Genomic DNA, 24698 nt, shown 5'->3' with positions numbered 1-24698 from the left:
ATCATCTTTTTTTTTTGGTCTTTTTGAGACAGGGTCTCCCTGTAGTCACAGCTGGCCTGGATTCACTATGGAGACCAGGCTGGTCTTGAACTCAAAGAGATCCACCTGCCTCTGCCTCCCAAATGCTGGGATCAAAGGTGTGCGCCACCACACCCGGCTTGAATCATCTCTTTTATATAATCATTAAAAGACAAACCAGAAAGAAATGATGGAGTAAATGTATGACAGTTGTAACAGAGCTCTTCATTGTAATTAAGTTCTGCTATAGTTACCTGAAATTCCTTAAACTTCTCTTGCTGGTTGGTAATCTCGCAAGTGAAGTAAAAATTTCTTCCAAAATTAACTGCCTATGCTTTTCATATCTTGAGAATACCTGTTTAGTAATTTAAAAATTACAAATTATATTATTAGAACAGTAAACAAAACAAAAATTATCATGAAATACGGCCTAAAATTTATATGATTTTATGAAGAGAAACCAAGATGCTATTTAAAATGAAAATGCTTTCAACATGTTCAATAGTAGTGACCTAAGTAATATATTCAAATTGTTACAGTTACCAAAGTCAGAGACTATACAGTTTAATTTAGAGGGTGTGACACCTTGGGTAGGGGTGTAAGACAAGATTTAAATGATTTTAAACCATTCTGATTTTTACTATAATACTTAAAAATATTTAGTTGTGTTTTAAATTCAAGAAAAAAAGAACCCATGAAATCTAATCCTTAGTTCATAAATTCTAGTAAGTGACACTAAAACAACACTTAATTGTAAAATAAATCAGATAGGAAACAGGAATTTGTAATATTTTTGGAAGTCTGGATAAAATGATGTAAATGTTATTGTATTTGGGGATAACTGAAATTATGAACTGATTATACTTACTGCAGTAACTAACTTAATGGCACACAACTGTAGTTCACTGACATTTTCCACAAAAAATGGTGTTATTCCCATTGATGAAACCTGAAAATCCAAGATTAATTATTTAGTATATATCTCTAGCTGATTTCAGTAACATTCTCCCTTACTACACCTAACACAGTTGTACTTCAAAACACTTAGAGTACTTTCCTTTCCTTCAGCTATCTAGCATATGTTTCCTTCTACCGTCCCCTTTATCTCTTATAATTGCTTCATAGCTGCCATTTCTCTAATTTCTACATTTTAGACTGATGAACATCATAAGAATTAACTTATTTTTTATAGAAATTACAGTTTGGAATTTATAGAACAGTCATCCCTCTTCTGCTAAGAATGTTTCCTTTTAAAATTCCCTTGAACTTCTATTTCTTGAATTTACATATAAAATATGCTGAATGTGTAAAATTATCAGTACCAGTATTATTACTGAGTGAACAAGATTATACTAGACTCACATCAGATTTTATTTGATCTAGAATTTACAAAATACTTCAAAGAAACTTACCTGAAGAATTGTTGTATCTGTAAGAAGTTGTATCTCTAGCAATTCTGATAAGCTGCTAACAATGTCACAAACTTTGTTATAAAGCATTACTATTACTCTCTGCTTGTGAGTAGAACATTTAGCCCGTTTGGCCTTTGAACTTAATAACCCTCCTAAAAGGAAAGAGAATTCAAGATAAGAAAAACATCAACTTTTAATATTCTCCCATGAAGAGTTCTACAACTATTTCTAAATTAAGAGAACACAAAGATTTCAGGGTGTTATATAAAAATGCAATATGGCAACTAAAGCCGATTGTATATTAAAAGAGAAAATTACTCCTTAGGAGTATTGCATTTGATTATTCTTGTAATAGGTAATCTATGGCACACTAGTGGCTACTAAATTGAGTTTTGTTTTTTTTTTCACTGAAACAGGACAGTAAGATATTTTCTTTTAAATTACCTAGGTATTATTATACAATAAGAAATCAAATGGATTATATACACATTTCATCACTTCATTGCCTATTTAATACAGGTTACAGTAAGAGAAAAGAGCACATCATAAATCAACTCATTGATTTTGAGAAAAATTAGGGAGAAGGGCAATGGAACCAAAAGCCATTATTATCTGGGATTTTTCTCTCACCAGGAAAAATAACTTCAATTATAAATAAATACTGGTTGATATCTCTTATCCAAACAAAAAAAAGCTCTCAAATTAAACCTTTCTGTGTGTCATGCTGGTACTCAAAGAGTTTTTAGATTTTTTAAAAAATTTATATGTGTATATGTATGTGTATATATATGTGCCATGTATGTACAGGTGCCCTCAGAGGCTGGAAGAGGGTGTGGGATCCCCTGGAGGTAGAGTTACAGGCAGTTGTGAGCTGCCCATTGTGGGTGTTGGGAACTAAACTTGAGTCTTCTAGAAGGGCAGAAAGAGCTCTTAACATTTCTCCAGCCTCTTAAAGAGTTTTTAAGATTTCAAAACATTTTCAATTTTTAGATTAGGGATGCTCAAACCATAGTTGCTAAAAGGGGTAATTAAAGTTACAAGATTTTTTTAAAAAAATCTGTCTTTTTGTGACAGGGTCTCCTTGTAGTAGCCTGAGATGGCCTACAACTTGCTATGGAGACTAGGATGGCCTAGATCTCAGAAATCTGCCTGCCTCTGTCTCCTGAGTGCTGAGATTAAAGGCATGTGATACCACACCCAGATTTTAATTAAGAGTTTTATATTCTAGTCAAATATAAAACATCAAAGTCAATGTTTACTATAATTTACATAATCTAATAATTTGTGTCATTTAAAAATCAGTGTATTATGATTCATCAAATACTGAAAAATTCACAATAGATAATTTTGATACTATGCTAAAAAAACTACTAATATAAAGAGCAAACTAACCTCCATGAGGATCTAATCTGTAAACAGGATCATACTGGGGATAGAGTGTATTCTGTAAATGAAATTTAGTGTACTGTATAACTCTTTCAATTACATCTTCAATGTATACAGCTTTTGGCATGTTAGGGGATGTCATAATGTTGATGGTTGTAAGACAAGCGTCTGCTGATTTTGTGACTCTCTCCATAATAAGGTCTCTCCACAATCTTTCTTCTTCTTCAGTATCATTATTCTATAAAAGAACGCATTGTTAATAAAGTGGAAATAAAACGTATGTATAAGTTTATAATATTGATAAAAATAATGAAATCTGATTTTCATTGGTAGAAATAAAAATCTGAAATAATAGCTGTAGTTCTTTCAGAATATTCTAAAAGAGTACTGGGAAGAAAATACAAATATTGACATTACTTTAGGTAAAATTTAAAAAAATTTTTTTTTTTTTTTTTTTTTTTTTTTTTTTTGAGGTAGGGTCTCACTTTGTAGCCAAAGCTATCCTGGAACTCTCCATGCAGACCAGGCTGACCATGAACTTGCTGATGTCCTCCTGCATCTGTCTCCTGAATGCTGGAATTATAGGCATGCACCAACATGCCCAGTGTAGTCAGTATTTCTATTTTACTATTTTTGCTTTTCACTTTTGCTGCTGTTTCAGAATCTTCAAACATGATATATACTCTTCTTCCTAATTTCACCACGTGATGATACTCCCCTCTAAGAACAGTTATCTTTTTTACCTTTTAAAAAAATATATTTTATTTATTATTATTTTAATTTTGTGTGTATGATTGTATTCCCTGCACGTACGTAAGTGCACCCGTGTTGTGCAATGCCCATGGAGGTCAAAAGAGGGTGTCAGATGCCCTTGAACTGCAGTTATGGACAGTGGTTAGCTGCCATGTGGGTGTTGGGAATTGAACCCGGGTCCTTTGCAAAAGCAGTCAGTGTTCTTAACTGCCATCTCTCTAGCCCTATCTTTTGTGTATTTCACCCAGATCTAAGATTTTAACTTAAACTATACTGTATATAAATTAATTTTACGTCTTGGGTATAAACAGGATAGTTAAATTACTAACAACAAAAGAACTTTTACTAAAAAGTAGAACAGTACCATTGACTCAAGCATTCCTTTTTTTTTTTTGGTCTTTTTCAGACAGGGTTTCCCTGTAGCCCCAGATGACCTGGAACGCACAGAAATCCAACTGCCTCTGCCTCCAGAGCGCTGGGCTTAAAGGGCATGTGTCATCATGCCTGGTTCTCATCTTTGTTTTTTTGATTTTGTTTTGAAACAGGATCTTACTATGTAGCCCTGACTGGCCTTGAACACAGAGATCCACCTGCCTCTGTCTTCTAAGTGCTAGGATTATTAAGTATGAGCCACCATTCCTGGTTAAATATCTGTTTTTTAATATTATTTTTGAAACATTTAAAAGTAAATATGCATGGAGCTGATGGTATAATTTAGTGGTAGAAACATGTACTCAGTATGCTTGAGGCCCTTGGTTTAATCTCTAGGACTCCCTGCCCTCCGATGTGCAAATAAAGAAGTAGAAGCTGGGTATGTTAATGCTTCCTTGTAATTCCAACGCTTGCAAACTAAAGCAGGAAGATGGTGAGTTTAAAAGACGCCTGGGCTACACACAGTCTGTTCTAGGCTATCATCTATACAATATACCCCAGCCTTAAAAATATCAAAGAGTAGAGCTATGCAGAGTACTTATTTTCTAAAATGGAGAATTCAACAACTGGCAGAAATCTTCCTTTTACTTTACATATTAGCAACTTGACAACTTTACATATTACAATTAGAAGGATTATTTTAGGTTCACTGCTAGAATGTAAACTCTTCTACCAAATTAAAAAAAAATAAATAAACACAGCTAGGTGTGGTGGTGCATGCTTTAATCCCAGCACTCCCAAGATAGAGGTAGGTGGATCACTGAGAAATTGAGGTCAGATTGGGATGGTTTACATAGGGAGTTCCAGGCCAGCTGAGGCTACACAGTTAAACCCTGTCTCAAAAAACAAAACCAACCAACAAACGAAAAAAGAAAAAAAACATAAACTTTGATTACTTTGGGCTCCATGTATGCCATGCATGCACTTTACCAATGTAAGAACTTCACAGTTCTAGAACACTGTATTCTTCATGGTATTATGGAATACACTGCAACCTCCAGGTTCTCTAAGTAACCCCTCTTTTTAAACTCCTGATTTGAAAACGGATTAAGGGCCTGAGGATATAGCTCAGGGGTAGTATGTTTGCCTATCACGCACAGGCCCTAGTTCAATCACCAATACTGCAAACTACAAAAACCAAAAAAAAAAAAAAAAAAAAATTCAAAATAAAACTCTCCATTAACTAGTTGAAAACGGGGCACTAAAATAAACATCAAGTGACACTATGGTAACACATGCCTGCAAATGTAGCACTCAGGAGGGCTGACGCAGTGGGATGGAGAGTTCCTGGCCAGCCTACGTTATATGAGACTCTTTTGCAAACAAAACAGAACAACACAACACAAAACAAGATGAATCAATCTGTCTAGATCCAGAGAACCTAGCATTTTCTTTATATATTTTATTCTACACAGAACACTCAGAAATCTTGTATGCTTTTTAATGTTTTGGAAAATTTCTACAATAAATGCATTATTTTTGTAATCAGATTTTTTTTTGAAACAGTATCTCTCTATGTTGCCAAGATCAGTCTTGAACTTGTATTCCTCTTGCCTCAGACTCTCAACTAGTAGGATTATAGGCAAGTACCATAATGCTCCTTTCTAGGCTTTTAAAAATAAAGCTTAAAATCTCTCCCAAATTCTTATCTCTTATGTTAAGTGTTTATGAGTATCAATGTTTGCATTCATTAATGTCAGAAACACCAAGATGAGTTTGAATGTACATGCAATTTATAGTCTGTTACAATGCTACGCATGTAGATCACACATCTAGTCAATCCACAGCCCATTACAATCACAGTACATTTGCTTTTAACATAATTGAATTTAAATATAGAAACCACTGCATTTGACATTTATTTAGTTACAATGTGCCACCTAAAATTTTTTTTTTTTTTTGAGACAAGTTGTAACTGTGCAGCCTTGGCTGGCCTGGAATTTGCTATGTAGACAGGGCTGGCCTTGAACTCACAGAAATCTACCTGCCTCTGCTTCTTAGACCCTGAGATTAGAGGCATTAGCTACCAGGTCTGGCTATATACTACTGTTTTAAGCACTTTACAAAGCTATGATTCGGTGCTTTAAGTGAAGGAATTTATATTTGTCTTTACTGTTCTTCCTCTATGGCAATATTTTATTTGTGTGTATTATGGTGTCCATATGTATGCATGTTTCCATGTGTGTGGACATGTGCATGTGTATGCATGTTCATATGTGTATTTGTTTTAGGAGGCCTGAAGTTGAAGCAGGGTGTCTTTTCCTTGAGCACTCTTCACTTTATTTATCAAGGCAAGTTCTCTTAAGGAACCCAGAGACCTCGTTGATTCTGCTAGTCTAGCTAGGCAGTTTACTATGGGGACCTTCTTCTGTCTCTGTCTCTCAAGTGCTGGAATTACAGGCAGACATGTTTGTCTGGCTTTTATATTGATTTTGGGGACCCAAACTCTAGTTCTCTTGTGGGGCTGGTGCTTTATTCGCTGAGTCATCTCTCCAGCCCGATGACAACCTGTTAATTAACAATTCATTCATTACCAATTAATATCATTGAAAGTGAAATTCTATTAGAAATGTTAATGAATGTAACTAGCAATTTGTGGTAACAAACTCAAATTAATGAAATCTGGACTTTTCTAGGTAAGTAAAAGTTGATTATGAAAAAAACTTGTACCTTAATATGCTAGCTTTAATTGTCAACTTGACACAGCCTACAGTCATCTGAAAGGACAGCTTCAATTGAACAATTGTCTTTATTAGGTTAGTCTCTGGGCACGTCTCTGAGGGACTGTTGTGATTATTCATTGATATAGTAGGGCCCAGACCACTGTGGGTGGTGTCATCCCTAGGAAAATGGTTTGGGCTATATATGAAAGGTAGGTACGCATGATTCTGTGAGCAAGCCAGCAAGCAGCATTCCTCCATGGTCTCTGCTTCAAGTTCCTACTAAAGTTTTTGCCTTGATTTCCCTCAATGATGGACTATGTCCTGGAAGTATAAAATTAAATAAACCCTTTCCTTACCTACTGGTTGCTTTTGGTCAGTGTTTTAGCAGAGGAACAGAAAGGAAACTAGGCCATTTAACAATATTAGGGTAAAATTATAAATACAGGTCTTGAACTTACATGATTTAATAAAGTGGAAAGCTTTGATCCATCTTGAATATTCTTCTCCAAAATATTTAAGACTTTCACAGTTTTGTCAGTTGAAAGCTAAAAAGAAACAAATTGTTTTTTATCAATCACTGGTAACAGTTGTGAATTTCTCAAGAAACAATCTGATAATTATTTTCTTTGAGCTATTTCCCCCTGATGAACTGAGTTCAATCCTTGGTGATGGAAGGAAAGAACTGACTCTTTCAAGTTGTTCTCTGACTTCCATATGCATGCCAGGATGTGTGGACTCCCTCACCCCACTATATAAATAAATAAAATAAATAAAAAAATAGTAATTTAAAAATTAAAAACAGGCTGATGAGATGGCTCAGTGGTTAAGAGCACTGGCTGATCTTCCAGAAGACCCAGGTTTGGTTCCAGCACCAATATGGCAGCTAACAATAGTCCATAACTCCAGTTCCAGGGGATCTGATACCATCTTCTGGCATTCAGGGGTTTCTATGCATGTGGTGCATTTACATACATGCAGGCAAAACACTCATATACATGAAATAAAAATAAAAAAATAAATTCCTAGCACCCAAACTATGGTTAATAACTGTCACCAACTCTAGTTCCAGAAGATCCTATGGCCTCTTCTGAACTCTGTGGGCATTTGCATGCACAGGTGCACTTACATACATGCAGGTAAAACATTCATACACAAAATAAAAATAAATAAAAAATTAAAAAATTAAAAACAAAAAGTCAACCAAATATTTTCTAGATCATATTAAAATTATCAAGTTGAAAAACTGAATAGACTTAAGTTTTCAGTCAATTCCACAAGTGAATAATCTATTAACTCTTTTACAATTCTGGAATGGTGAATCATCACCTTTACATTATAGGCAAGTAAACTTAAGACTTAGGAGTAACAATTCTTTTTTTATTTTTATTTTTGGTCTTTTTGAGGTATGGTCTCTCTATAGTCCCAGCTGGCATGGAACTCACTATTTAGACCACACTGGCCTGGAGCTTACAGAAACTGCCTACCTCTTCTTCCTGAGTGCTAGGATTAAAGGCATGTGCTAGTAACAATTCTATACTAGAGAGATTCCAATTAGAAGAGGAGAGGGGAATTGTCTTGAAATTGTCTCTGCATGGTAGTCATGCAATAATTTAGAGGGTTAGTGGTAGATGATAAATGCAATGGGAAGCCAACTCTTGATGTTGGTACTGTTTGAACTTAGTATCACAGCAAAATAATTTGCTATTTCATTAGTGGAATGAAGCACCCTAGTAACAGAGTTCTTAGGAAAGTCAATTTACCACAGCCTATAGCAATGAGGCTATATATTTAATAGCAGTTAACTAAAGTGTGCAACATTCTACAGTAGGAGAAGTAATGTTAAAAACTGCATTGTTAGCCAGGTGTGGTGGCACACGCCTTAATCCCAGCACTCGGGAGGCAGAGGCAAGCAGATCTCTTTGGGTTCAAGGCCAACCTGGTCTACAAAGTGAGTTCCAGGACAGCTGGGGCTACAGAGAGACCCTGTCTCAAAAAGACCAGATGAAATGGTGAGTTATGCTGATGAACACTTTAAAGCAGAAAGAACTATAGCCAAGAATGTGCTTGAAAGAGGCCAATGCAGAGGCGGAGTATGTCTTCCTGGACCGCCAATGCTCCCAGCTAACAATCAGGAGCCCTGAGGAAGAAGCAGGGCAGCAGGGGAGCTAAAGACTGGATCTCTGAAACAGCTCTGCTGGTCGCATCTCAGTTTTGCTCCCTACTTTCAAAAGACATGAGGGCACTTGCTTCTGTCTCTCAGACAAACTGTAAAGAAAGGATGGCTCTGGGATGCAACCCTGAAATTTCTACCACATACAGAGAGAGGTGTGTCTGGGGGAAACCCTACCCGCCCCTTGAATGCGCACCTGAAAGGGGGCCTGGGTCACTCACATAGAAATTAAGGTGCAGTGCTGAAGTGGGGGACCACCCCACAGCACAGTGGAAAACTTACATTAGCTCTCACTGTTAATTAATTAACCAGATCGTTAATACACAAAGCTGAATAGACAATGAAGACTAAAAAAACAAAAAAAAAAAAAAAAAAAAATTAAAAAAAAAATTGCATTGTTACTCTTTTATAACTTGAAAGGACTAAAGCAAATATCAAAGAGAAATTTAGCATGTTTCTGCACTTAATAATACAAATATTTGGAGAAAATGAAAACTCACATAGCCCATGACTCTGTTGATGCAGTAATATTTTGTTTAGAGTAATTTACATAATATCTCTTTTGCTAAGCATTTTTTCCCAAGACATAATTCATCTAGGTTTAGGTTTCATTTAGGTTTTCTCTTTATTATGCACTTAACTTTGCAATTTACCTTGAAAACTTTAAGCTAATTTCACATGCCACACATTAGGAAAACTTAATAACTTTATTTTACTGAGATACCTTATCCATTATACCCATTGCTTTAATTTTAGCAGATTCACTCCCAAGTTCATTAAGCTGATGTTTTCCTAAGAGCAGTTCTTGAGGAATTTCATCATCATCACCTGGAAAATCAAACCAATCAAAAATAGTTAAAGGAAATAGCTCAAAATGGTAAACTAAGCTTTTAAATAAAATTTTAACTACATATAGAAAATATCTTAATCTTAAACAACTTAAGAGAGAGCCTTAAAAACTTCAGTCAAAAAAGGGCAAAAGTGAAAAATTAATTCTAAAATGGGAAGACAGTAATCTTGTCTTTACTATTGTAGACACATCACAGACACTTCAAAATTTATGTGTATGAGAGTTTTTTTCTGCATGTATGAAAGTGTATCTGTGTTGACCCTTTTCAATCATGCTCTCTACTTAGGAGGCTGACCTGGGTGAATTATATCAGCAGTATCCTATGCCATCTGGCTTCTGTTTGGGTTCAGCCAGAAGGGTGTCTTATCAAAAGATCAAAGAGAGTGAAGTCAGGCTATTTATATCACTTCAGGGTTTCCTCTACTGGCACTGTCCAAAAACCACTGCTTCTTTCAAGGCATACTACTCTACAACAATTTTTTTCTATTGAGTGAGTTATGGACATTACTCTTTATTCTATTCTTCCTTTGGATGAAGTAGTAGTAAACAGTTCCATGGTTGTTAACCCTGGGTTCTGGCACTATATTTATAATTAGGCTTTATGTAAATAATTCTTCCTCACAACATCCCCATTTGAGAGCTCCCTGCTTTCCTTTCAGGATTCTAGATGATATAGAAGATCATTTCTTAGGACAGAATTAGAAGGTTTTAAAAAAGTTGAAACAGATATTTTAAATAACCAGAACAATGATACTTAAGATTATACTTCTAAAAAAAACACTTAAAATGAAGAGCCAATACAACTTTTAAGGATATCAAAATTGCTATATTTTGTATGATTTTCATGTAAAGAGTAGGTCAGTATAGTCTAAGCAATGTTCTTATTAACCTACATTGTTACATTTATGGATACAACCTGTACATATTATTACCAAAGTAATATATGAATACAGTATTAGCCATGTGATATTCTAGTTTGTATACTATTTTGTTTTCTGTATTGGATTCTTTGTTTCTTACATACAGGGGCTGAGGTCTTATGCATTTTTGTACTTTATATCCTACTGGAACATAGTTAAGTACTCAACAAATATTGGCCAACATAATAAGTGAACTGATGAACAGATTCCTATTTCTGCATCCTTGTTTCTCATTATTTGGGGAATGAAAATCTGACTTGCAGACATATTTCCTTACTCTAACCTGTTGTGATAGCTATAATCTCAGGATTCTTAAGATATCAACTATATCATCTATCAAAACTTGACTAATTGAGAACCTGGTTTTATGAGTTTCAGTTTGATCAACTTGAACTGATTAGATTTCAAGTTCCTTGATGGTACAGACCATGGCTCTGTATTCTCTAAAGCAATTTTCAAAAAGAAGCTGGACAAAGACAAGAGGTTAAAACATTTTTTATACTGATTTTACCAAATGCAGTAAAATCCATATCTTCTAAATTATCCAAAATATTCTCTATTGAGGCTGTGAATCTCTTAAAAGTTGAAGAATCCATCATTTCTGCAAGAGAAAAAAAATTATGTATACATTTCAAGTAGATAAGTAAACCTGAGGACTATAAAAATAAACTAAAATGTTACCTTCAGGTGTTAGTTTTGGCTCATAAGCTTTCCTTTTCTTCTGTTTTTCTTTTTTCTTCATTTTTCTAGCAACTAAAATAAACAAAAAGAAATACTGAAATAAAAGACTAACAATGTAAAATATTTCTACCTGTGTTCCTAGTTTCTGAACATTAATTAAATGACTAAAAATCTAAACATATATTTTATCTTAATTAAAAATTAGAAGCTGTAATTAGCTCATAATAAGATAAAAATAGTCTTCAAAGTTAAAGCCCTACATTTAAATCAATTTTAGAAATCTACTGATACTGATGAATTACCCTCACTAAGGCTGGGAGGAGGTGAATAATCTTCCATATCAGAATCGGATGGACTCCGGTTTCGATAACGACCACCTCCTGAACTCCTTCTTCCTTCATGAGAGTGGCCACTTCTCCTATGATCCCCAGAGCTTCTTCTGTCCCGCTCTTCATACTCCCAAGCTTTATCGTCATCTTTTTTATGTCGTTTCCTAGAGGCTAGAAGCAAATCCCCATGACAAATAATTTACCTCACTTAAATGAAGACTATTAAAACTGTACTTTACAATAAACTACACGGGGTAACAAATTCATTCTGTTGATCTATTCAGAAGTTTAAATTATGGTATAGAAAGGATATCATGAATTTTAGTGTGATTTAATCTAGAACTAAATTTTTACATGACTCCACCTTGGTAATAAACCAGCAGGAAGTGTCTAAGAATTAAAACATAGAGTACATTTCAGTGAAAGCTATTTAGTACATCAGTAAGGATTATATGGAAACTTCAAGATTAATTAAGGCTTGTACAACAACCTTTATTTAGAATTTCGATAAAAAACAACCATCTTATAGCATTTAGATTTTTGATGGGGAGGATGGTTTGGGGAAAAAAGTCAGCTTTTGAGAAAGTATTAACAGAATATTGGGTAACCAAGTATTCCACCAATTAACAGCTAAGTTACACTCACAACTTAGCAATAAATTCCACAGACTCTGATGACCTAACATCACAAACCTACAGAGATAGTATATATCAGAATTGTAAACACTAATACACTGAATACAGTTCTCCAACAATAAGCTTGCTAAACTCAAGGAAGAAACGTCTAAGCTTATGCATGCTATAAGCATGTTTATATATATATATGTATATATTACCTTCAATCTTTTCCCCATCTTTCCAGAGGTTTATATGCATTCTGCAAAAATCACCAATACTGATGGGGGCCTCTGTGGCAAACAGATTTCATCTAACATATCAACTGGTAAGAGCCTCCTAGAGCGTTAAGTTGAAAATAATTCTGAGCCCCAAGAAAGAATTTCACTTCAGAAGAAAGACTAGATACTTCTGCAGAGACAGCTAGAGGGCAGTACAAGTGACAAATATTTACTATATCTGGTCTAGGTGTGCAGGCACCACCTATTAAAACCAGGTAGGGCTGATTGTCCCACCCTTTAGATTATAACACTTTCTTTTTAAAAAATTTATTGTTACTTTGTGTGTGTGTGCGTGTGCATGTGTGTGTGAAAGTCAGAGGACAACTCTGTGAAGTTGGTTCTTTCCTTCCATCTTTATGTGGATTCCAGGGACTCAGGTTGCCAGGCTTGTGCAATATGGACCTTTTTCTGATGAACTTGTTGTCAGGTTGTTGCTGACAAAGATAAAACTCTCTAGTCTGTTGTCTGTATCCCTTCCAAACTCTGACTGGCCTCTTTTTGAATCCGTAACTGTCATCAATACACAAATATTTAAGACAAATCTCTTGAACCCCTTATGTGGCTTTGATTTAAAGATGTCAATCTCTGGCTCATGTATTCTATTTATACTTGCGTCAATATTACTCTGTCAATAATAAATGTCCATATCCTGGCTAACCTAACCATATATGCTGCCATAATTATTTCTACTCAAGAATCTAGTTTGTTTTCCAGCACTGAACTCTTCTATCCAATCTATGGACAACATGGCAGAAAAGGTAATTTGTTTTTCACTTTCTTTGGGGCCAGTTTTTTCATAGTAAGAATTGTTATGAAGAAAAAGTATAAGTGAATATACTCAAATATTCAATTCTTTATTTTATAATTGTGTGTGAATTTGGTTATGAAGTACGTAAGGGGAGGTAGAATCTCTCTTTCCCCTTTATGATCAAGGTATACCCTAGCATATTCTCTTTAAAAAAAATTTTTTTTTCTGTTTATTTTTGAGACATAGCCTCACTATGTTGCTCTGGCTGGCCTTGAACTCACATAAATCTTCTTGCCTCTGCATCCCTAGTGCTGGGATTAAAGAATATACCTGGCCCTAGCATATTCTCTTAAAGATGAGATATCTCATTTATTAAAGAAAGGTGAGAGAGAGAGAGAGATAGAAAGAGATGGGGAGAGAAGAAGACCATGTGTTTGTATAATATTCACTAAATGTTCTTTCAACAATTACTGTAATGTCTACCAAGTGATTTGGCAACTAACAAACTTGCTCAGAAAAAGTATAATATGATCTCAAGTACAAGGTCTTATACTTACAAACTTTTTGTGAACCTTCATTGTCTCAAAGGTTCAAATAGGAACTACAGAGCTTGAGAATGTAAAGAAAGGTGAGAGAGAGAGAGAGAGATAGAAAGAGATGGGGAGAGAAGAAGACCATGTGTTTGTATAATATTCACTAAATGTTCTTTCAACAATTACTGTAATGTCTACCAAGTGATTTGGCAACTAACAAACTTGCTCAGAAAAAGTATAATATGATCTCAAGTACAAGGTCTTATACTTACAAACCCAAACTGATAGATTTACTTTAGTTTTTCTACATTTAAATTAATTTCATAAGAAATCTTTTAGCATTCAATTTCTACAAATAGAAAATGCTTGAAAATCTTGTCATTAGAAATTATACAGCATGCTGTCTTGGTTAATACCTTACAGTATCTTCATTTCATATTCATTAAAGTTTGAACAGTTTGGGTTAAAATAGAGTGAAAAAATTAACAAGTTTTATGACACATTGTCGAATTCTGTAGAAAAAAATAGAGGAAGGACGGGGGCTCAATTTTAAGAACTGGGTGTTCTCTACCTTTGCTTTCAAATTTCACCTCTACCTTTTTTTTTTTACCTTCCCTCTCTACCTTCTCTATGTCTCCAGTATTCTTATATTTGTACTTCGGTTTCCAAATCTGTTAGGCCCAACTTTTAAAAACATTCTTTGGCCTGATCCTGTGCTGGACTGCTTTACTGTTAACTTGACACACCTGGGAAGAGGGAACCTCTAGTTGAGGGAATTTCCTCTTAGGCATGTCTGTGAGGCATTTTCTTGATTATTGAGTGACGTGGGAAGGCCCAGCCCACTGTGCATGGTGGTCCTGAGTTGTATAAGAAAGAAAATTGAGAACAGGTGAGGGGAGCAAGCCAGTAAGCAGCACTCCTCCATGGTTTGTGTTTCAGCTCCTGCCCTGATTTCCCTTAGTGATGAACTGTGACCTGAGAGATATAAGACAAAATAAACCCTTTTCTCCCAAGTTGGTTTTGGTCAGTGTTTTTATCATAGTAATTGAAAGAAACCAGGACAGACCTTTTCATCAACTTTTCAACAAAACTGTTTCCTTAGTCTCAAATTTTAATAAACCAATTTAATTAAACTGCAGGGAAACCTTAAATTCCAAAAAGTTTATCTCAAAGCTGCATAATTATTCCAACTACTGTCTTCAAAATACATTTACATTTTGTATTGTAGTATATTTTCACTACTGTTTTTGTTGTGGTAAAATGGCAACTTGGTTCTTTATGTCAACTAACAACTGAACTTTTTTTTCAACTTGCCACAGTGAGTATCTTTATTTTGTTCTTTTCTGGTGTTAAGGATGACATTTAGGGCCCTGAACATGGCGGGTAAGCTTTCTATACCAAACTACACACTGAGAGGGTTTTGCTGTGTAGCCCAGTTGGCTTCAAATTTGAGTTGATTCCCACTTTAGCCTCCTGCAGTGCTGGGATTACAAGCATGAACTGCCAAGTCTGGCTTGAGTATCATCTTTTAAGTCCTTCTAGTAACTGAAAGAACTTCAACAACAGCAACAATAATGAAAATAAATAAAAAATTAGAAGGATGATGTATCAAGCACTATGCTATGGGCTATATATAATATGTTTAAAACCATATTTTATTTTATGCATAGCAATACTGTTTACATGTTAAATAATATTATAATAGAATAATTTGATGCAGTTTTAAACAGAAAAAAAGGGAAAGATTTCAGGTTATAAAACCTTTTCCCTCTAAAAAAATTTCAAAAAAATCTATTTATTTTTCTAAGTGGGTCAATTATTATATTGCATTGAGTAACCAGTCATGTCTAATTCCTGTTGCATTAATGGTTAATGGAATTAAAGGAAGTCCAACTTTCATAATCACATGTGTCAAAAGAATAGCACATTCAACTGAACATTCTTTACCACTCCAGTCAGTGACCCCCAGAGTACCCTTTTGCATAGTCACCTGGGCTGAAATAAACCAAGAAAAACAGTAAACTACTCTGAAACCTCTTTAAAAACCCAGAGAAAATTTCCTTTTTCCTAGTAGATGTTAAAGCTCAAGTTCTTGAAGTGATATTAGCTTTCAATATATTTGGGCATAGATATAATGGGATCTGTGGTTTTAAGATGAAGCTATATACTTTTACAAAATGAGATAATATCTTCCATAATAGAAAGCAAACAAAAATGTTTCTACATTGATGGCAAACATGCGGTTCTTCTCTTCCCTATTTTACAATCAATGGACATTTCTGATATGTTATCCTTTCCTTTTATTGTTAGTAGCTTTGTAATATTCATCAGTTTAGCAATGCAGGCAGCCACTATCAAGCAACTGGAGATTATGTGAAATTTAAAATAAAACTGCAAGTAAGGAATGTAGAAATGGTGATAGTACGGAGGAGAGGGAATAGACAGACATGCAAACAAAAGTGAACGAGTTTCTGGGTCACCAAACTTCCTTTGTCTTTCCAGAGCTAACCATGTCCTTGTATCACAAAAATGTTTGATTATAAATAAAAAAATAACTTTAGCCATTTTAATATACTGTATGTTAATACATCTCATCATACAAATTGTAACAATCATACATATGTCAGGTTATCTTTGCTGGATATTTTATTTCAATTAAAACTGTTCAAATTTGTTCAGTATTCATAGTCTACTGCTCTAGCTGAAGAGCTCACAATTTTAAAAAGGTTAGAATAAATGAACATTGATCAAAAACTTTGGAGGAGGTGAAGAGCTTCCATCGGCAATATACACTTTAAAAATATCAGCATGCATCTGTCCTTCCTGCCCTTGCTTGTCACACCTCAATCTACAGACACTAGGTGGAAAAGGTAGAACACACTGGTGGTCTTCCCACTTCTTTTGGTCATTATGACTAAGTCAGTTGGCACACAAGTGAAGATCTCCCATAGTCTGTTTCCACTGAATGCCGTTTAAGTCAAACAAGGTTGCTGACCCCTCTTGGCTAGGCTCAATTCTCTTGCTCCAGAAGAAGGAAGATAGGGATAAAAGAGAAGAACTTTTTCAGTGGACCAGTAGGAAGACAGGCGAGGTATAGCAAGTCTAGTGCAAAGACAGGTGATCACAGTGTTGTAGAGAGGTAGCTGTGTAGTGAAGAAGCCAGCTCTGGAAAACAGTGAAACAAGGGAGGAATTCCAGGACACAGCTGGGCAAAAAGGAGAAGCCAGGTCCAAACCACACAGATAATCCACAATGTGGCTAAGCCATTCATAATTTAGTGATAGTATGGTTTTAAATATTTCTTTATCTGGCTATCTCCTACGTGTCCTTCAAGACTCAACTCAAGTGTCACCTCTTCCAGTAAGCATTCTCTGAACCCCCACTCTGATATTGATGCCAATGTGCTCCCACAGCATCCTATATTTACTATTACAATTGTACTACAATTATTTACTTACAGATTTCCCCCATTAGACTGAGACTTTGAGATAGGGGTCACATTTTATTTTTATTTTCAATGTCTACAATATATTAGGAGTCCAATAAAGGTTAAATACAAATAGACACATACCTGGTGTTTTCTAATACGAATTATAGCTCATTTAAAAATTATTTTCCTTGGTGCCAACTGATCTTAACTTTCATACACTTTTAAAGCATAAAGAAAAAAAATCTTACTATACTAGGTTATTAAGAATTAAGGTAACTGCTCTTGTTAACCCCCAAATTATGTGACACATATCAGTCTGCCTTTTAATTCTTGAAAAAAGTTAAATGATACTTACATTCAAAAGCTTCATCACTATCATTATCTTCATCTGAACTGATTTCAGCGTATTTTGGCTTTTCATTAACTGTGCTACGCTTGCGTTTGTTCATTTTCACACGTTCACAAAGTGGCATGGTAGATTCAATTTCTGCCAGGAGTTCAGGGGGTAATTCTTTTAACACTGATTGATCTATACTACCTATTAATGAAAGGTAAAAAAAAAAATTTAAATCTGAATATAAAAAATTTAACCAACTTAGCATTATAAAACCAAAATCTTTTCCATATTTACAATTGCAATATTCTTAACCCTAAACTGTTAATAAAATTATTTATATACATTTATAAAACTTGAAATATAATGTTATTACCATAATAACAAAGGCTAATTATCTTTTTTTTTTTTTTGAGGTACTGCAGATTGAACCAAGGGCCTTGCATATGTTAGGCAAACATGCTACCATTGAGTCACATTGCTGTTTCCTTTATCATCATTTTAAATATAAAGGCTTCAATTATGTATAGACTAGGCCTTAACAGCCTTAAAATAATGTAACTTTTCAGTACAAATGAGAAGTCAGAGGACACTCACCACCTCTTTATCTTCCTCTATAATTCTGGAAGTTGCCTACAGTAGTTGGGATAAAAGCTTTAAACATTTTTACCTATCACTTTGTCTATTGAGAAACAAATTAATGCCTTCAACACCATGGAAAATTTTCTTATAAAGACAAACCAATATATATTTCATTAACTAAAACAGAAGCATGTACAGTTGGATGAATAGATCAAAATATTTTACTGAAAACAGTAAAATAAATTCAAGTCTGTTATGAAAGTTTTATATTTTCCCATGAAAAGGAAAGACAGATCTACAAGCAAACTACAGTTAATATCATTAACATTTTATCACCTAAACTTACATACTTATACATGCATAGTTTCTATAAAGAAAAAGTTTGTTAGCATCACTTTGGCAGTTAAAAAAAAAGTAGAAGTAGCAAACACTATTCAGGATAACTTATCCTTGATGATTAATGAAGGTTACAATTTTACATCACTTAAGTACATAAATCTTTGTGTGGAAAAATAAAAATGTTGTCTTACACGAAAAATTTTGTAAGTTAGGAACAAATACTACTCTTACTGGTTTATAGCAGCAAATATTATTAACTTATAATCAACACAAACTTTTTTAACATTCAAATAATAGTGCTTACATAATAAAAACAGATCATGACAGAAAAATAAATGGGTATCAATTAAGACATATTTCAAAATCTCTAAAATATAAACCAATTACTTAAGATATAGAAGGCAACCTATTAATCTCAATGAGAAAATAATACTTTGTTTTTCTGAGGATTTTATTTGGTATTATGACAGGGTTGCTCAGGAACCTTCACTCTTCTGATTTTCTAAGAATACAGATTGTGGGAGACAGGCTTGAGCCTAGGGTGAAAGTCTTATTGACAACCATACAGCAGGCCTGAGGCAATGGCCCAACCGCTGGAGCCACAAGGACCACCTTATGACATTTGCTCCCATTGGCAGATCGTGAGACTGATGCCTAGAGCTTGCCACTCCCTAATCACCACCCTTGGAATTCCAAATTGCAACATTTAGATATTGCAACAGTCAGGGTCATGTGGTTCCCAGAAATCCAAGCTCTGTAGTCTGAAACCCATTATGCTAATGAGGCATCCTACCTGCTATTCTGTGATAGGGCGTTAAGTCTGTTATGCTAATAGGACACTAAGTCTGTTACACTAATAAGGTATCCTACTTGCTGTGCTGTGATTGGACCACTACCCCTATATAAGCTTGTGCCTTCCTGCAATAAATCAGACCTGTGTCACTGAACCTGGTTTCCTGTGTCTGAATGTGGCTCCACTGACACGGTCTCCTCACTAGCCCTGGGGTCCGGGACTGGGCAGAAGCAGTGACGACAGAAGATGGCACCGGGAGGGCAGAAGAAAGGCCTCAGCCCAGGGCAGGCAGAAGAGCGGCCTCAGCCCAGAGTGAGCAGAGGAGCAGCCTTGACACCCATGAGAATGGAGGAGCATGGCAATAGTTCTACCTAACAAAGAGGTAATACTAGTAATTGGTAGGGATAGGCAGGAAGACTGAATTAGGGACTAAAATATTCAGTGACTGCATGTGTATGGAAAGCTGGTGAATAAAAGTTTTGAGGTCATAAAAGGCTGACTTCAGAGAAAGAACTCTGGGAAAGTCTTAATTTAAGGGAGTAGAGCAACAGGGACAAAGCACCATTGAGAAGACTTGAAAAATAAACAAAGATTTACATTTTATTTGGTGGTTCAGAGTAATTCTGAAATTGCCTTAATTTTGATAAGGGAGAAATCTAAAGCATATTTAGGATTACTTTTCTAGTTTTATTTATGAATTTTTTTTGTGTTTTCAAGACAGGGTCTCCCTGTAGCTCCAGCTGGCCTGGAACTCACTATGTAGACCAGGCTGGCCTTGAATCCACAGAGATCCACCTGCCTCTGTCTCCTGAGTGTTGGGATTAAATGTATGCACCATCACGCCCAGCTTATTTTTTTATTTTTAAATAAAAACCCCAGAAGGTTAGCTAACAGTCATTTATCTGTGGCTGAGGGAAGAGAAGCCAGGTTCAAATCTGCCAACAAGATGGCAAAATTTCTGATGGCATCTGGGAAATACTCCTAAAAGTAATACAAAGAATTTCAATAATATATGTGCTGGTATGTCTTCTTTTAAATTTACATAGTGCTTTTTAAAAATATATTTTATTTATTATTTTTATTTTACGTGTATGCGTGTATTGCCTGCATGTAGGTAAGTGCACCTGTGTTGTGCAATGCCTGTGGAGGACAGAAGAGGCTGTTGGATCCCCTGGGACTGGAGTTATGGCCAGTTGTTAGCTGCCATGTGGGTGCTGGGATTTGAACCTGGGTCTTCTGCAAGAACAACCAGTGTTCTTAACTGCTGAGCTGTCTCTCCAGCCCCACATAGCGCTTTTTAAAAAAAAAATTTATTTATTATTTTTATTTTATATGTATGAGTGTTATGTCTGCATGTAGGTAAGTGCACCCATCTCATGCAATGCCTGCAGAGGACAGAAAAGGCTGTTGGATCCCCTTGAACTGGAGTTATGGACAATTGTTTGTTGTCATGTGGGTGCTGGGATTTGAACCCGGGTCTTCTGCAAGAACGATCAGTGTTCTTAACTTCTGAGCCATCTGTCCAGTCCAAGCTACTGGGAACCTTGTTTTTTAATTTTAAAAATTACATTTATTGTTGGGTGTGGTGGCACATACTTTTGATCCTAGCACTTGTGAGGCAGAGACAGGTGGATCGCTGAGATATAGAGGTCAGCTTGGCCTACATAGTGAGTTCCAGGCCAGCTAGGGCTACATGGAGACCCTGTCTCAAAAAACCAAAATCAAAAACAAACCAAATAAATTATGAGGGGGGGAAAGGGGAGAGAGAGAGAGAGAGAGAGAGAGAGAGAGAGAGAGAGAGAGAGAAAGAGGAGAGATAATGAGTGAATAGGTATATGATTTGGAGTTGTTTCTCTCTTTCCACCAGGTGGGTCCTAGGGATCAAACTCAGGCCATCAGGTTTGGTGGCAAATAGACATCTTGCCAGCCCCAACTTAGTAATTTACAAATTATGACTTATAAGCAAATTGCAAAACTAGATTTATGGTTCTTGACTATCAGTTGTATGCAAGTCAGAGAGAAGAAAATGCTAGTGTTTTATCTATAGTAAGGATAAGTACTGTTAATGTGTGTGCATTCAGATACAATGTATATTTTATGTTTTACGTTAGATCACAATTAAAAAAAAGCTAAACTGCTTTATACTCTGCAGTTGCCACATCTCTCCAAATAGGAAAGTCAACTTATATTGAAAAGATCCTTCAAGATTAATCAAACCCAAAGTATAAATAGGCTCTGTCTAATTTCTTAAGGTAATGATTCAATGAAGAATAATCAGTTGACTGCCATTTTCAAAATGAACCATTTATTTTAATCATTATAATTTGATAAGACTACTGCCTGTTCTGTATCAGAAAGCCTGTTATCTATATTGGTAATTCATTGGTAATATTGTTTTCCATATTGGTAATTTTCATGCCCTCCCTCCGTCCTTTTGTCAGGGTCTCACTGTGTAGCTCTTGTTGGTTATGAACTCATAGAGATCTGCCTGCCTGTGTCACCCAAGTGCTGGGTTTAAAGGCACTCACCACCACACCTTGTCTTTTACTGGTAATTCTTATATAAAAGCTGTTAATGATACACATTTGCAGCCCTTCTAAGATAAAACCTTAAGTTATTCAGAAATCCTTTAAAAATTATTTTATTTACTATGTATGAATGCTTGTTGCATGCATGTAAGTGTGCGAGTGTGTGTGATGCCCACAGAGGCCAGAAGAGGATGTCAGATACCCCTGGAACTGGAGTTACAGATGGTTGTTAGCCACTAGTGGGTTCTGGAAACAGACAGTTTAATGCAAGAGCAGTAAGAGCTTTCTAACTCATTAGAAATTATTTTTATGTAAATGTTTCTAAATAGCACTGTACCCATTTCTCATGATTCCCCTCCCCTTTAGACAGGATTTTATTATACCCCAGGGTGGCTTTAACTCAAGACCCTCCTAATCTGGCCTCTCAAGTGCTAGGACTAAAGGTGTGCAAGCACCATAACCCTTCCAAGGAGACAGCTACTTACTGAAAAGGCCAAGTTTTCACTATGTTGTACAAAACAATACCTTTGAAGTTAGCTGTAATATAAAAAATTATCTGAGGCTATTTTTAATGATTCAGGCTCTACCTCCAAGTTCCATAGGTATGCACAACCTGTGTGCATTCAGGCTGCTAAATGTGTAAAAATAGAAAACACAGCAAATGGTGCTCAAAATTTTTTAGCAATACCACTGTTGGAAACTTATCCCAAGGAAATTTTCTCAACAAAATTTTAAAAAGCTACAGGAAGATGTTTATTTTTAGCCATTGTAACCTTAAAATGTCCTCAAGTAGAAGAATGCAAAGAAAAGAGTAGATCACATTAAAGAACAATTATAAAAATGGTTTGTACTGAAATAGTATTTACTTCTAGTCCTTCACAAAAAAAGTCTGATGGCCTCTGATTCATATCATATTACAATTCATTTAAAATGAAAAAAAAAGTGATACCTACCTTATTGATGGAATCACTATATACTCTTTATAAAGTTTGGGTCATTAGAAAATGGTTTGTTGGAGCTGAAACTGACCTGGAAGCTAGCTCCCTAAAGATTAGCTCTCATAGTTTTGGAGAACACTATGCAAGCTGCTAAGGGAGAACATTAATTGATGGTCCATTCCCAGCTTTAAGGCTTAATAGCCACAACAATCAACCATAGAGCAAACTATGCTGGGGCAGTAGTGGCACTTTTATCTTGGGGGTAATCAACAGTTACCTAATTGGAATTAAAACCTACTCAATGGGAGGGAACTATGTGCAGTACTATAAAAATAGCCAAGCCAGGCGTGGTGGTGCATGCCTTTAATCCCAGCACTCGGGTGGGAGGCAGAGGCAGGCGGATCTCTGTGAGTTCAAAGCCAGCCTGGTCTACAGAGTGAGTTCCAGGACAGCTGGGAATACAGGGAGACCCTGTCTCAAAAAGATCAAAAAAAAAAAGCCAAATACACATGGCTGGAGAAGTCACAGATCTTAGAGAAAATCCAAAGGCTGTCATATCCCCAGACAAACGTAATTTCTTACTATGTGCAAAATATGGACCCTTATATTTACAGACAAGTATCCCAGTCACCACTCATCAAAGAAGCTTCTTTTGCAACAGATGGAGATTATTACACAGTTCCACAAGTGATCAGAGATTAAGTGTCTGTGAAATGCCCACCCTAAGTGACACATGGAACTCTACACCTAAGATTCATGGAACATAGTGGAACAAGGGGTAGATAAAACAATAATGCTTCTCTCAACTCTTATCAATGAAGTTCCCTCATGCGACAGAGGGCAATGACCCAGGGCTCAGGGACCACTGAGGAAGAGGGGGCAGAAAGATTTTAAGAGCCAGTGGAGGTGGTGCACAAGCATATGGAAATAGTCTTCCAGGCTCTTGGGACCTTGCTTATATGAACTTACAGTGATGGTGACAGCATGCACAAAACCCATTCAAACTTAAGCAGACAAAACCCAGCACAGACCACCTGTGGAAAAGGGCAGCAGGCCCCAATATTAGTCGAAGAACTATTGGGCAGCTAATTATTACTGGGTAAGGAAGAGCTGATCTTCTTTAAGGGAGTGACTCTAGATAGGCTGACTAGACCCCAGTGGATGAACTTGCATTGAGGGGTGACAGGGGACACTAACTTGACTTGATAGGCCTTTATATAAATGACAGTATGCATGAAATCCAGTGTGGGGGCAATGGGAGGGTATCAGTGGGGAAGGGGGTATAAGATGATTAAGATATGTATGAAATACACAAAAATTCAATAAAAAGATTTAAAAAAAAGAAAATGGTTTGTTATTTTTTTTGGGGGGGGGGTATTAACTAGGTGTTGAAACCAGTATCTTGACCATGACAGGCAAGCATTCTTGCAAAAAAGTGGTCTATCTAATGACGATAAACACCAAGGAATTAGCTTGCTTGTGTCAAGACTATTATAAATGAAGCAGGCAAAAGAAAAAAAAATTAATACAGTTTCAGAATTATAGTTCTAATATTGATGCAAGTATAACAAAGACTTCATCAATGTTCAGTTGCCAAATTACTATAAGACCATCAGAACATGCTTTCTTGGTAGTAATTATGTAAATGACAAAAATGGCTCTTTGCTATGTATAGTGTAATAAGAATGAAACGCAGCAACAATATCTTCAAATATACATTAGTTACAAACAATATACATATAAAGACTTTTGAAATTTTTATTAGATGAAATCAGTTAAAAGTTGTATTTTCTGTTTTCCTATACCTACAGGAAAGCTCTTATGACAACATTCATTTGGGCTGCACAAAGCAGGAAGGAAATTGGTTTCTCAGTTTTAAAATATGAATGTACCAAGTTTTGAAAGGTTAAGATTCAAAGCTTGGATTCTATTATTTCCAGTACTATAATTTATAGTGGGTTTAA

At 35.6% G+C, this 24698-nt stretch overlaps 1 protein-coding gene across 3 annotated transcripts in view; it reads right to left on the bottom strand.

Annotated features, from left to right (window-relative positions):
* The window catches only part of Nipbl (NIPBL cohesin loading factor), a 185678-nt gene that overhangs the window by 44373 nt on the left and 116607 nt on the right, over positions 1–24698 (bottom strand). For all 3 annotated transcript variants that reach the window (XM_017800336.2, XM_029567775.1, XM_029567776.1), the window contains exons 11-20: positions 17576–17758; positions 11588–11785; positions 11286–11357; positions 11116–11205; positions 9559–9662; positions 7123–7209; positions 2823–3054; positions 1431–1582; positions 887–967; positions 273–373 (exon numbers count right to left, since the gene is read on the bottom strand). In XM_017800336.2, coding sequence (XP_017655825.2) covers positions 273–373; positions 887–967; positions 1431–1582; positions 2823–3054; positions 7123–7209; positions 9559–9662; positions 11116–11205; positions 11286–11357; positions 11588–11785; positions 17576–17758 — 1300 coding nt within the window. The remainder of the gene's footprint in view (positions 1–272; positions 374–886; positions 968–1430; positions 1583–2822; positions 3055–7122; positions 7210–9558; positions 9663–11115; positions 11206–11285; positions 11358–11587; positions 11786–17575; positions 17759–24698) is intronic.

This window comes from Nannospalax galili, unplaced genomic scaffold, assembly GCF_000622305.1.
Source record: "Nannospalax galili isolate Female #2095 unplaced genomic scaffold, S.galili_v1.0 scaffold139, whole genome shotgun sequence".
In the NCBI taxonomy this organism is placed as follows: domain Eukaryota; kingdom Metazoa; phylum Chordata; class Mammalia; order Rodentia; family Spalacidae; genus Nannospalax; species Nannospalax galili.
Note: the sequence above shows the minus strand (reverse complement) of the source record. Positions and strands in the feature narration are given on the sequence as shown.